Here is a 14,805-nt window from a genome sequence, read left to right on the forward strand (position 1 = left end):
ACACAAACACTTTATTATTAGGATACATATTTGTGAGATAATGGGTTATTGTTCAAATGGTATAGGGGTTCAGATGAGAACATTTTCGCTTCATTATGGGAAAACTTTAACTTTTACACATTGGCTGTTTAAATGGTTTATGGCTACAGACAAGAACATTTTCACTGAATTATGGGCAAATGTTATTTTGTACATACTGAGTGACTGTTAATGGGTTTAAAGGCTGCAGATGGGGAGAGCAGCCAAAGTAGCCCCATCCCTGAGAAGGCCCACTACCTGAGCCCAGCACAAGCTCCCCCGATCCCCACCTGCCAGGAAAGACCTCCCTCAGCACCCTGGCAGCAGTTGTTCAGAGGGTACTTACCATTTTGCCACCCCTTTGACTGCAAGCCACCATCCACGTTCCGCAATATTTGCACCAGTTCACACCAGCGGGACTCTCAGCTGGGGGGGGGGGGGGGGGTGCAGAGAATCCCAACTGGCAAGTGAATTGGGCATCCTGCCCTTCAATAACATGTAAAATAGTTCAAATTAGCTAATTGCATTGCGCCACTAAGCCAGGCGAGAAGCCCTGCTGGTCCGCCGGGAAACCCACTTTGGCTGGTGGGGTGGGTGTGGAGAATTGTGACCAGTTTGTTGCCCGGCATGAAGCCCGATTTTGTCGCTACGGGATTCTCCGCCCAATTTGGATTCCCAATCTTAGCGGTGGGGAACAGCGATTCCTGGCCAAAATGTCAAGACCATGAAGGTAGCTTTCAGTCCAGCTCCATGATCTTTAGCAGCAGCATATCAGAAACACAAAATCAAATTGTTTTCCAAACTAGATACTTGTTCCCTGTTGCAGCATTGACAAATGTTAAATAATTTGGATCTGTTGTGCCAGAAGGCCATTGCAGGAATTTTTTTTTCCCCACTTCTCACCTCTTCCTTATCCATCTTGACAAGATTTATTCATTTACACTATATTTTCAGAATCGTGACTCCTTGAGTTTTGTCCCCCCAGCAGATGGGGAGATGCTGGTGTCATATACTGATTTCGAAACAAGAGATCAGCTCTTAACACCATTCTAAGCTTTTTCATAGACGTCAAGCTCATAAATTTCTGAATGTCTTATATATGTTAGAACATAAGCAAGGGGTGCAACAAAAATAACCGTATTGGCTCCCCAAGCCAATTTACCGTTTGGTTGCCATGAGCACAAATTAACTTACTCTCTTGATAGTCGCCCATTCAAAGTTAATCAAGTGGAATTTTGGAAGACGTGTTTATTTAAAACCTGCATTACTTCTCTTTCACTGGTTACTTTCCACATCAATATATTGGTATGGTTCCAATATCCCAGAGTAATAAGCAACAGACTTTGTTCTTTGTTCTTTTGTTCTTTCAGACTCCCAACAAAAACAATTAAGTGTGTGTGTCTGGCGATTGTGTGTGTGTTTAACTTGTTATTGGTTTCATCACCTTCATCATCCAGTAATTGTCTTTCATTTCATCTTCCTATCTCTGTTCACAACACTGAAGAAGACCTTATTTTTGTTGTAATTTTGTTTAACCCAGGATCACCAAACCATTCTGAGGGCATGGGCTGTCAAAGACTTTGCACCAAAGTGTCCCCTCTACGTTCAGATACTGAAACCTGAGAATAAGTTCCATGTCAAATTTGCAGGTAATTTCTGTCGAGAAATGGAAATTTTAAGTTGTTACAAATATACTAATTCTGCCAGTTAAGTTAATGCTCTTGATTCAGTAACTATATTTTTCTTTACTTTTTCAGTTACAGAAATAAAGGTTTTACTGTAGATTTATTGCTGGACATTGACATAGTGTGCACTATCTTCAGTTATGATACAATTTCAAATTACTGCAACTAACTTTGAATGGGAGATGTGACATAAATGGGGAGCTGGTGGCATAGTAGTGTTATCAGCCAGGGTTTAGAGAACCCCAAAGTGTATCATGGAGTTCACCTGACCCACAACTTTTAATAGATTGTGGTATGGGGAGCACACAGCCCACTCTACAGGTGTGGTACAGCAGAAATGGAAAAGTATTTTTTAAAGCAAAACAATGTCTATTCTATGAACTCAAGTTAACCTTTTTAAAACATACAGTGAACATCTTAGCAACCATCAATTCAAATACTCACCCCAAAGAATACAACACTAAGTAATCCTTAATAAATTCCAAACAACATTCAGAAGACAAAAGACCCTTTTAACACCAAGATCAGGTTTAAATTCACTATTGAGAGCAGTTTCAACATTGAAATCAGCAAATGAACATTCATAATCTTGCAGAGATTCATACACATCCTGCTGTGGTTGCAGCTTCTCCAAAACTAAAATGAAACCAAACCCACCCTGCAGCAAAAAGCCTAAAGCGAAAGTAAAAAGCTGACAGACAGCCGAGCTCCACCCACTCTCTGACATCACTGCAGTAATAAACACCCATTTCTTAAAGGTAATCTCACTACAGATATTTATATACACACCCATTTATAAACACCCATTTCTTAAACGTACTCTCACATGACAGGAGCAATGCCACCGGACTAGTAACCCAGGGGCCCAGGCTAATGTTCTGGGGGCATGTGTCTGAAACCCACAATGGCAGCCTGTGGCATTTGAAATTGGTTAATAAATCTGGTATTAAAAAGTTAGGGTCAGTCATAGTGAGCATGAAACCGTTGCCAATTATCGTAAATGCCCACCTGGTTCACTAATGTCATTTAGGGAAGCAAATCTGCCGCCCTTTCGTGATCTGACCTACATGCAGCATGAAATGGTTAGCAAACCACTTAGTTGTATCAAGACTGCTACAATGCCTTCAAAGAGAAATGAAACCAGACCGATCATCCAACATCAATTGGATTGGATTTGATTCATGGTCACGTGTACCGAGGTACAGTGAAAAGTATTGTTCTGCGTACAGTCCAGACAGATCATTCTATACATAAAAAAACATAGGATATACATAAATACAAAATGTAAATACATGGACATAGGCATCGGGTGAAGCATACCGAGTGCAGTACTACTAAGTAGAGAAGATGTGTGAAGAGATCAGTTCAGTCCATAAGAGGGTCATTCAGGAATCTGGTAAGAGGGGAAGAACCTGTTAGTGCATGTTCTCAGATGTTTGTATCTTCTGCTCGATAAAAAGGTTGAAAGAGTGAATAACCGGATGGGAGGGGTCTTTGATTATATTGCCCGCTTTTCCAAGGTAGCGGGAGATGTGGACAGTCAATGGATGGGAGGCGGGTTTGTGTGATGGACTGGGTGGTGTTCATGACTCTCTGTAGTTTCTTGGGCAGAGCAGTTGCCATACCAGACTGTGATGCAGCCAGATAGGATGCTTTCTATGGTGCAGCTGGAAAAATTGGTAAGAGTCAATGCTGAATTTCTTTAGTTTCCTGAGGCGGTATAGGCGCTGTTGTGCTTTCTTGGTCCTAGTGTCGCTGAGGGTGGACCAGGACAGATTGTTGGTGATGTGCACACCCAGAAATGTGAAACTGTCAACTACTCCACATCGGCACCATTGCTGCAAATGGGGTGTACACGATTCTTTGCTTCCTGAAGTCAATGACCAGCTCCTCAGTATTGCTGACGTTGAAGGAGAGATTGTTGTCCTTAAACCACGCCACTAGGTTCTCTATCTCCCTCCTGTACTCTGACTCATCGTTGTTCGAGATCCGACCCACTACGGTCGTGTCATTAGCAAACTTGTAGATGGAGTTGGATTTTGCCACACAGTCTTGTGTATATAGGGAGTATAGTAGGGGTCCTTGCGGAAACCCGGTATTGAGGACTATTGTGGAGTACATGTTGTTGTTTATTCTTACTGATTGTGGTCTATGGATCAGGAAGTCGAGGATTCAGTTGCAGAGGGAGGAGCCAAGTCCTAGGTTTTGGAATTTTGATATGAGCTTGGCTGGGATTATGATGTTGAAGGTGGAGCTGTAGTCAATGAATAGGAGTTTGACGTAGGAGTCCTTGTTGTCGAGATGATCCAGGGTTGAGTGTAGGGCTAGGAAGATGGCTTCTGCTGTGGACCGGTTGTGGCGACATGCGAATTGCAGTGGATCAAGGCATTCTCGGAGTATGGAGTTGATGTGTCTCATGACCAACCTTTCGAAGCACTTAGTGATGATAGATGTCAAGGCTATCGGATGGTAGTCTTTGAGGCACGTTGCCTGGTTCTTCTTTGGCACCGGTATGATGGTGGTCTTCTTGAAGTAGGTGGGAACCTCAGAACAGAGTAGGGAGAGGTTGAAGATATCTGCAAACACACCCGCCAGTTGGTCCAAGCAGGATCTGAGTGCACGACCAGGGACTTCATCGGGACCTTTTGCTTTCTGAGGGTTCATTTTCAAGAAGGCCGATCTGATTTCGAAAGCTGTGACGGTTGGTATTCGTGTGTCTGAGACTGCTGAGGAAGTTTTAAAAAAATATTTTTATTCAAATTTTTAACATATTTTCAATAACCTCCCCCCCCTTACAGAAATAAAAACAAAACAAAGAACACATAAATAAACATCTTATAGCTGTGTCACGATGTCACGTATTCATCCAATATACAAGCCCCCCATTGAACGATGATAAACACAGTAGTAAACACAAAGTACCCCACCCCCTCCCCAGGGTTGCTGCTGCTGTCCACCTCCTAACGCTCCGCTAGAAAGTCTGGGAACGGTTGCCACTGCCTGAAGAACCCTTGCACAGATCCTCTTAAGGCAAATTTTACCCTCTCCAATTTAATGAACCCTGCCATGTCGCTGATCCAGGCTTCCACGCTCGGGGGCCTCGCATCCTTCCACTGTAGCAGAATCCTCCGCCGGGCTACCAGGGACGCAAAGGCCAGAATACTGGCCTCTTTCGCCTCCTGCACTCCCGGCTCGTCCGACACCCCAAATAGTGCGAGCCCCCAACTCGGCTTAACCCGGGTGTTTACCACCTTAGACACCGTCCTCGCAACGCCCCTCCAGAACTCATCCAGTGCTGGGCACGCCCAAAACATGTGGGCGTGATTTGCTGGGCTCCCCGAACACCTCACACACCTGTCCTCTACTCCAAAAAACTGACTCAGCCTTGCCCCAGTCATGTGCACCCTGTGAAGAACCTTAAATTGTATCAGGCAAAGCCTGGCGCAAGAGGAGGAAGAATTTACCCTACCCAGGTCATCCGCCCACATACCCTCGTCTATCTCCACCCCCAGCTCCTCCTCCCATTTACCTTTCAGCTCCTCCACCGAGGCCTCCTCCTCCTCCTGCATTTCCTGGCGAGACCTTGCCTTCTCCAACCCACACCCCCGAGAGCACCCTATTCTGGATCCTATGTGCTGGCAGCAGCGGAAATTTCCTCACCTGCCTCCTTACAAACGCCCTTACCTGCATGTACCTGAAGGCATTTCCAGGTGGGAGCCCAAATTTTTCCTCCAACGCCCCAAGGCTCGCAAACGTCCCATCTATAAACAGGTCCCCCATCCTTCTCATACCTGTCCTGTGCCAGCTCAGGAAACCCCCATCCATTCTCCCCGGGACAAACTGATGGTTCTCTCGGACCGGGGACCACACCGAAGCCTCTGCATCCCCACTGTGACGTCTCCACTGCCCTCAAATTTTGAGGGTCGTCGCCACCACTGGACTTGTGGTGTACCTTGTTGGTGGGAGGGGCAGCGGTGCCGTCACCAGCGCTCCCAGGCTCGTGGCCGCACAGGACGCCATCTCCAGCCTCTTCCACGACGCCCCCTCCCCCTCCATTACGTATCATCGCCACATTGGCAGCCCAGTAGTACCCACACAGATTAGGCAACGCTCGCCCTCCTCTATCCCTGCTCCATTCCAGAAATACCCTTCTCACCCTTGGGGTCTTTTTCGCCCACACGAATCCCATGATGATCCTTCTTACCCGCTTAAAAAAGGCCTTGAGGATCAGGATGGGGAGGCACTGGAATATAAAAAGGAACCTTGGGAGCACCGTCATCTTCACCGACTGTATCCTACCTGCCAGGGAGTGTGGCAGCATATCCCACTTTTTAAACTCCTCCTCCATCTGCTCCACCAGCCTCGTCAAGTTGAGCTTGTGTCGGGCCCCCCAGCTCCTGGCCACCTGGATCCCGAGGTACCGAAAACTCCTTTACACCCTCTTCAGTGGAAGCTCGTCTATCCCCCTTCTCTGGTCCCCTGGGTATATCACGAATAGCTCACTCTTCCCCATGTTGAGCTTATACCCGGAAAAGTCTCCAAACTCCCTGAGGATCCGTATCACCTCTGGCATCCCCCCCACCCGGTCCGCCACATACAGTAACAAGTCGTCGGCATACAGCGATACCCGATGTTCCTCCCCCCCCCCCCCCCCCCCCCCCCCCCCCCTCGCACCAGCCCCCTCCAGTTCTTGGACTCCCTCAAAGCCATCGCCAAAGGCTCAATTGCCAACGCAAATAGCAGGGGGGATAGGGGGCACCCCTGCCTCGTCCCCCGGTACAGCCAAAAGTATTCCGACCTCCTCCGATTTGTGGCCACACTCGCCACCAGGTCTTTGTACAGTAACCTAACCCAATTAACGAACCCCTCCCCGAACCCGAACCTCCTCAACGCTTCCCACAGGTACCCCCACTCCACCCTATCGAAGGCCTTCTCCGCATCCAGAGCCGCCACTATCTCCGCTTCCCCCTCCACTGCAGGCATCATGATTACATTTAGGAGGGTCCGCACATTGGTGTTTAGCTGCCTTCCCTTCACGAAACCCGTCTGGTCCTCGGGGATCACCCCCGGGACACAGTCCTCAATTCTGGTAGCCAACACCTTCGCTAACAGCTTCGCATCCATTTTGAGGAGCGAGATTGGCCTATACGACCCACACTGTAAAGGGTCCTTGTTCCGCTTCAAGATCAGATAGATCAGCGCCCTGGACATCGTCGGGGGTAGGACCCCCTCCTCCCTTGCCTCACTGAAAGTCCTCACTAGTAGTGGGCCCAACAGGTCCATATACTTCCTGTAAAATTCCACCGGGAACCCATCTGGCCCCGGTGCCTTCCCCGCCTGCATACTCCCCAGCCCCTTAGTCAGCTCCTCCAACCCTACCAGTGCCCCAAGCCCCGCCACCTGCCCCTCCTCTACCCTCAGGAACCTCAGCTGGTCCAGAAAACGACGCAACCCCCCCTCCTCCGTTGGGGGCTCAGACCTATACAGCCCTCATAGAAGTCGCTAAATACTCCATTTATTCCCACCGCACTCCGCACCGTGTTCCCCCCTTTATCCCTAACTCCCCCAATCTCCCTCGCTGCCTCCAGCTTCTGAAGTTGGTGTGCCAGCATCCGGCTAGCCTTCTCACCATATTCATCCACTGCCCCTTGCACCTTCCTCCACTGCACCTCCGCCTTCTTGGTAGTCAACAGGTCGAACTCAGCCTGGAGGCTTTGTCGCTCCTTGAGTAGTCCCTCCTCGGGGACCTCTGCATACCTCCTATCTACCCTTAAGATCTCCCCCACCAACCACTCCCTCTCTCTCCTCTCCTTCCCTTCCTTGTGGGCCCTAGTGGAGATTAGCTCTCCCCTAATCACCGCCTTCAGAGCCTCCCAGACCACCCCTACCTGCACCACCCCATTATCGTTAACCTCTAGGTATCTTTCAATGCACCCCCGGATCCGCCCGCTCACCTCCTCATCCGCCAGCAAACCGACTTCCAGGCGCCACAGCGGGCGTTGGTCCCTCTCCTCCCCTAGCTCGAGCTCCACCCAGTGCGGGGCATGGTCTGAGATGGCTATCGCCAAATACTCCATGTCCTCCACCCTCGGGATCAGCGCCCTGCTCAAAACGAAGAAGTCAATCCGGGAGTAGGCTTTATGGACGTGGGAAAAGAAAGAGAATTCCCTGGCCCCCGGCCTAACAAACTTCCATGGGTCCACTCCTCCCATCTGGTTCCCCTCAACACCTTAACCGCCGCCGGCCTCTTACCCGTCCTGGACCTAGAGTGGTCCAATGCTGGATCCAATACCGTATTAAAGTCCCCCCCCCATTATCAAGCCCCCTGCCTCCAGGTCCGGAATCCGGCACAACATACGCTGCATAAATCCGGCATCGCCCCAATTCGGGGCATACACATTCACCAAGACCACCCACACCCCCTGCAGCTTACCACTCACCATCACGTACCTACCTCCATTGTCTGCCACGATGCTCAGCGCCTCAAACGACACCTGCTTCCCCACCAAAATCGCCACCCCTCGATTCTTTGCGTCCAACCCCAAATGGAAAACCTGCCCCACCCACCCCTTTCTCAGCCTAACTTAGTCTGCCACCCTCAAATGCATCTCCTGGAGCATGACCACTTCTGCCTTCAGTCCCTTCAGGTGCGCGAACACACGGGCCCTCTTGACCGGCCCGTTCAGGCCTCTCACATTCCGAGTTATCAGCCGGATCAGGGGGCTGCCCGCGACCCCCCCCCCATCGATTAGCTATCTCCCTTTCTAGGCCAGCCTCGTGCCCGCGCCTCCCGCACTCTCCGTTCCCTCCAGCGGCAGACCCCCGCCCCGACTCTCTCTTCAGGCTCCAGCTCCCCTTTGGCCAATGCAGCAGCAACCCGCCCCCCCCCCCCTGCCCGCCGCCCCCCGCAGCTAGGTTCCCCCCCTAGCTGCATTGCTCCCCCCATAGCACTCCCATAAGTCAGCTGACTCCTGCTGACTCCAGCCGCTCCCGCCACTCCATCGATCCCCCCAGTGTGAGAATCTCTCCCTCCCCCCTCCTGTCCATCAGCGGGCGCTCCTCTCCAGCAACCCCCAACCCCGCCCCTTTCCTTCCCTAGCGCGGGAAAAAGCCCGTGTTTTCCACCAAATCGGCCCCGCCCCCTCTGGCGCAGCTCCCTATCGCGGCCTGATCCCAGCTCCCCCACCTCGGGCCTCCTCTCACCCCTCCCCCCAATGGGGCCCCCTCTTCCAACCACCGACGCCCACACTCTCACGAAACACCCACTATGAACCATTTCACCCTACCCCACCCAGCACCCAATAAAGAAAAGTACCAAACAAAACAGAACATCCCCCCAAAAACACGACAATCACATTAATCCCCTCTCGACATCCCCTCGCAACTGACCCTCAATCCGAGTCCAACTTTTTGGCCTGAATAAAGGTCCACGCGTCCTCCGGCGTCCCGAAGTAGTGGTGGCGGTCCTTGAAAGTGACCCACAGTCGCGCCGGCTGCAACATTCCAAGTTTCACCCCCTTCCGATGCAGAGCCGCCTTAGCCCAATTGTACCCTGCCCTCTTCTTGGCCACCTACGCGCTCCAGTCCTGGTATATCCGGACCTCTGCATTCTCCCACCTGCTTCTCCGCTCCTTCTTTGCCCACCTTAGGACACACTCCCTGTCCACGAAGTGGTCGAACCGCACCAGCACCGCCCGCGGCGGCTCGTTGGGCTTGGGCCTCCTCGCCAGGACTCGGTGGGCCCCCTCCAGCTCCAGGAGCCCCGGGAGGGCCCCCGCGCCCATCAACGTGTTGAGCATCGTGACCACGTATGCTCCAACATCCGACCCCTCCACTCCCTCCGGGAGACCCAGAATCCGCAGGTTCTTCTTCCTCGATCGATCCTCCATGTCCTCGAACTTCTCCTGCCATTTCTTATGCATCGCCTCGTGCGCCTCTACCTTCACCGCCAGGCCCAAGAACTTGTCCTCGTTCTCCGAGGCCTTTTGCCGCACCTCCCGGATCACCGCCGAAGTAGTCACCGCCGAAGGTCACCACGATCAGTGAGAATGAACAACAACACCTCCTCCACAATAGTCCTCAACACCGGCGCCCCGCAAGGCTGCGTACTTAGCCCCCTACTCTACTCCCTGTACACACACGACTGCGTGGCAAAACTTGGTTCCAACGCCATCGACAAGTTTGCTGACGATACGACCATAGTGGGCCGGATCTCAAATAGCGATGAGTCCGAATACAGGAGGGAGATAGAGAACCTAGTTGAGTGGTGTAGCGACAACAATCTCTCCTTCAATGCCAGCAAAACTAAAGAGCTGGTAATTGACTTCAGGAAGCAAAGTACTGTACACACCCCTGTCAGCATCAACGGGGCCAAGGTGGAGATGGTTAGCAGTTTCAAATTCCTCGGGGTGCACATCTCCAAAAATCTGTCCTGGTCCACCCACGTCGACGCTACCACCAAGAAAGCACAACAGCGCCTATACTTTCTCAGGAAACTAAGGAAATTCGGCATGTCCACATTGACTCTTACCAACTTTTACAGATGCACCATAGAAAGCATCCTATCGGGTTGCATCACAGCCTGGTATGGCAACTGCTCAGCCCAGGACTGCAAGAAACTTCAGAGAGTCGTGAACACCACCCAGTCCATCACACAAGCCTGCCTCCCATCCATTGACTCCATCTACACCTCCTGCTGCCTGGGGAAAGCGGGCAGTATAATCAAAGATCCCTCCCACCCGGCTTACTCACTCTTCCAACTTCTTCCATCGGGCAGGAGATACAGAAGTCTGAGAACACGCATGAACAGACTCAAAAACAGCTTCTTCCCCACTGTTACCAGACTCCTAAATGACCCTCTTATGGACTGACTTAATTAACACTACACCCTGCATGCCTCATCCGATGCCAGTGCTTATGTAGTTACATTGTGTTGTGTTGCCCTATTATGTATTTTCTTTTATTCCCTTTTCTTCTCATGTACTAAATGATCTGTTGGGCTGCCCGCAGAAAAATATTTTTCCCTGTACCTCGGTACACGTGACAGTAAACAAATCCAATCCAATCCAATCCTTGGGCCTTCTGGGTTTCGGGCAGCTTGTCTATCGAAGCCTTCATCGGCTCCAACAGCTCTGCCTTCAATTCCGTGAAGCAGCACTAGAGAAACTCCTGCTGTTCCTGCGACAACTGCGCCCACGCTGCCTGGTCTCCACCTGCCGCCATCTTGGTTTCCCTCCCTCGCACTTTTCGCTGCTCCAAAACTACTTTTTTCAACTCTCCACTCCTGGTCCAATCCATACAGTGCCGGGGAAATATTACTGTCACCTTCCTACACTGGGAACAAATGCTGCTGAGGGTCCTAAATAGAGCCCAAAAGTCAGTTTCAGGCGGGAGCTGCTGAACGTGCAACTTAGCTCCGCATCGCCACAACCGGAAGTCCTGCTGAGACAGTTGACAAAAGTTTGTTGGTTTCCTACTCAAAACGAGCATAGAATGCATTGAGTTCATTGGGGAGGGGTGCTCTGCTGCTGGATATTCTATTCAGCTTTGCGTTGCAGCCCGTTACGTTGTTTAAGCCTTGCCACAACCGATGAGTGTCTGTGTCATTTGTCTGTGACTCTTGTTTAGTCTGGTATTGTCTCTTAGCATCTCTGGTGGCTTTGCGGAGGTCCTACCTGGATTTCGTGTTAGGTCAGGGTCACCTGCCTTGAATGCCTCAGATCTGGCCTTCAGTAGGGAGTGAATCTCCCAATTAAACCATGGTTTCTGGTTGAGGAATGTATGTACTAGCTTCTTTGGCATGCAATCTCTACACACTTGCTGGTGAAGTCTGTGACGGTGGTGGCATACTCATTTCGGTTTGCCACTGAATTCTTGAATATGGACTAGTCCACTGACTCCCAGCAATCACGTAGCAGCTCTTATATTGTCTCGGACCAGTATTGTACCACCTTCTTAACCGGGTTTTCTCTCTTAAGTTTCTGCTCGTATGTCGGAGCAACATCTTAGACACTGCCATGGCACTGGAAACGACATTGGCAAACCCAGCCCTGTGACCTGATGAAGATCTGGGGCCTTGAGCCAAAATTGGGAGAGTTGACCCGCAGACTAGTCAAGCAACTGCCCAATATAGTCATACTCACAGAATCATTTTGTTTTTAAATTTAGAGTACACAATTCATTTTTTCCAACTGAGGGGCAATTTAGCGTGTTCAATCCACCTATCTTGCACATCTTTGGGTTGTGGGGGCAAAACCCACACAAACACGGGGAGAATGTGCAAACTCCACACGGACAAACTCCACACGGACAGTGACCCAGAGCCGGGATCAAACCTGTGACCTCAGCGCCGTGAGACTGCAGTGCTACCACTGCGCCACTGTGCTGCCCTATACTCACAGAATCATAACTGCAATGTCCTAGACACTGCCGTCACCATCCCTGGTATGTCCTATCACAATGACAGGACAGACCCATCAAAAGTGGAAGAACAGTGGTGTACGGCCGGGAGGGAGCTGCCCTGGGAGTTTTCAACACCATTACTGGACCCTGTGAAATCCCATGGCATTGTGTCAAATATGGGCAAGGAAACTTCCTGCTGATCACTACCTATCTCTGCCAACCGTGCCCACTACCCCCCCACCCCCCCAATTCCAGATGATCAATCAGCATTCCTCCATGTTGAACATCGCAGGAAGCACTAAAGATGACAGAATGTACTCTTGGTGGGGGATTTCAATGTCCATCACCATGAGTGGCTCGGTAACACCACAGCTGGCTGAGTCCTAACTGATACAGCTACTGGACTAGGTCTGTGGTAGATCACAAGGGAACCAACAAGGGGGAAAAATCTACTTGACTATTTCCTCATCAATCTACCTGTTGCAAATGCGTCTGTCCATGAGAGTATCAGTAGGCGTGACCACCACACACAGGAGATGAAGCCCCGTCTTCACATTATGGATACCCTCCTTCGTGTAGTGTGGCATTACCACTGTGCTAAATGGGTTTGATTTCAAACAGATCTGGCAACTCAAAACTGAGGCCATCAGAAGCCATGGATTTATATGCGACCATAATCTGTAACCTCATGTATCGGCATATCCCCCACTCTACCATCAGGCCGAGGATCAACCCTGAATCAATGAAGAGTGTGGGAGGGCATGCCAGGAACAGCAGCAGGGATACCTAAAAATGAGGTATCAACCTCGTGAGGCTATAACACAGGATAACTTGCATGCCAATCAACATAAGCAGCAAGTGATAAAGAACAAAGAACAAAGAAAAGTACAGTACAGGAAATTGCCCTTCGGCCCTCCAAGCCTGTGCCGACCATGCTGCCTGTCTAAACTAAAATCTTATACACTTCCGGGGTCCGTATCCCTCTATTTCCATCCTATTCATGTATTTGTCAAGATGCACCCACTACCCTCTGTGTTAAAAAACTTACCTCGTACATCTCCTCTAAACCTTGCCCCTCACACCTTAAGCCTATGCTCTCTAGTAATTGACACCTCTAACCTGGGAAAAAGTTTCTGACTATCCACTCTGTCTATGCCCCTCATAATTTTGTAGATCTCTATCAGGTCGCCCCTCAACCTCCTTCGTTCCAGTGAGAACAAACCAAGTTTATTCAACATCTCCTCAAAGCTAATGCCCTCCATACCAAGCAACATCCTGGTAAATCTCTTCTGCACCCTCTCTAAAGCCTCCACATCCTTCTGGTAGTGTGGCGACCAGAATTGAACACAATACTCCAAGTGTGGCCTAACTATGGTTCTATACAGCTGCAACATGACTTGCCAATTTTTATACTCAATGCCGTGGCCAATGAAGGCAAGCATGTCGTATGCCTTCTTGACTACCTTCTCCACCTGTGGACCTGTATACCAAGATCTCTCTGACTGTCAATACTCTTGAGGGTGCCACCATTCACTGTATATTCCCTGCCTGTATTAGACCTTCCAAAATGCATTACCTCACATTTGTCTGGATTAAACTCCATCTGCCATCTCGCCGCCCAAGCCTCGAAACAATCTAAATCCTGCTGTATCCTCTGACAGTCCTCATCGCTATCTGCAATTCCAACAACTTTTGTGTCGTCCGCAAACTTAATAATTAGACCAGTTACATTTTCCTCCAAATCATTTATATATACTACGAACAGCAAAGGTCCCAGCACTGATCCCTGCAGAACACCACTAGTCACAGCCCTCCAATCAGAAAAGCACCCTTCCATTGCTACTCTCTGCCTTCTATGACCTAGCCGTTCTGTATCCATCTTGCCAGCTCACCTCTGATCCCGTGTGACTTCACCTTTTGTACCAGTCTGCCATGAGGGACCTTGTCAGAGGGCTTACCATATAGACAACATCCACTGCCCTATCTGCATCAATCATCATGATAAATTGCCCTTAGTGTCCAAAATTGCCCTTAGTGTTAGGTGGGGTTACTGGATTATGGGGATAGGGTGGAGGTGTTGACCTTGGGTAGGGTGCTCTTTCCAAGAACTGGTGCAGACTCGCTGGGCCGAATGGCCTCCTTCTGCACTGTAAATTCTATGATAATCTTTGTGACCTCTTCAAAAAACTCTATCTAGTTAGTGAGACACGACCTCCCCTTCACAAAACCGTGCTGCCTCTCGCTAATATGACCACTTGCTTCCAAATGAGAGTAGATCCTGTCTCGAAGAATTCTCTCCAGTAATTTCACTACCACTGACGTAAGTCTCACCGACCAGTAGTTCCCTGATGGACAGAGCCACACGATCCCACAGCCAATGGATCAGATCTGCAGTCTTTCCACATCCAGCCATGAATGGTGGTGGACAATTAAACAAATCACTGGAAGATGAGGCTCCATAAATATCTCCAATCTCAATGATGGGAGAGCCCAACTCATCAATGCAAAAAACAAGGTTGGAGCATTTGAATGCATCTTCAGCCAGAAGAGCCAAGTGAATAACTCATTTCACCTTCTCCAGAGGTCCCCAGCATAACAGATGCCAGTCTTCAACCAATTTGATTCACTCAAGTGATATCAAGAAATGACTGAAGGCACTGGATACTGCAAAAGCTATGGGCCCTGACAACATTCCAGCAAC

At 49.9% G+C, this 14,805-nt stretch overlaps 1 protein-coding gene across 1 annotated transcript in view; it reads left to right on the forward strand.

Annotated features, from left to right (window-relative positions):
* kcnt2a (potassium channel, subfamily T, member 2a) overlaps positions 1 to 14,805 on the forward strand; it is a 939,304-nt gene that overhangs the window by 341,050 nt on the left and 583,449 nt on the right. Inside the window, exon 15 of the mRNA XM_072512908.1 lies at positions 1,559 to 1,667. Within this exon, the coding sequence (XP_072369009.1) occupies positions 1,559 to 1,667 (109 nt within the window). The remainder of the gene's footprint in view (positions 1 to 1,558; positions 1,668 to 14,805) is intronic.

The sequence above is a fragment of the Scyliorhinus torazame genome, chromosome 7, assembly GCF_047496885.1.
Source record: "Scyliorhinus torazame isolate Kashiwa2021f chromosome 7, sScyTor2.1, whole genome shotgun sequence".
Taxonomy (NCBI): Eukaryota; Metazoa; Chordata; class Chondrichthyes; order Carcharhiniformes; family Scyliorhinidae; genus Scyliorhinus; species Scyliorhinus torazame.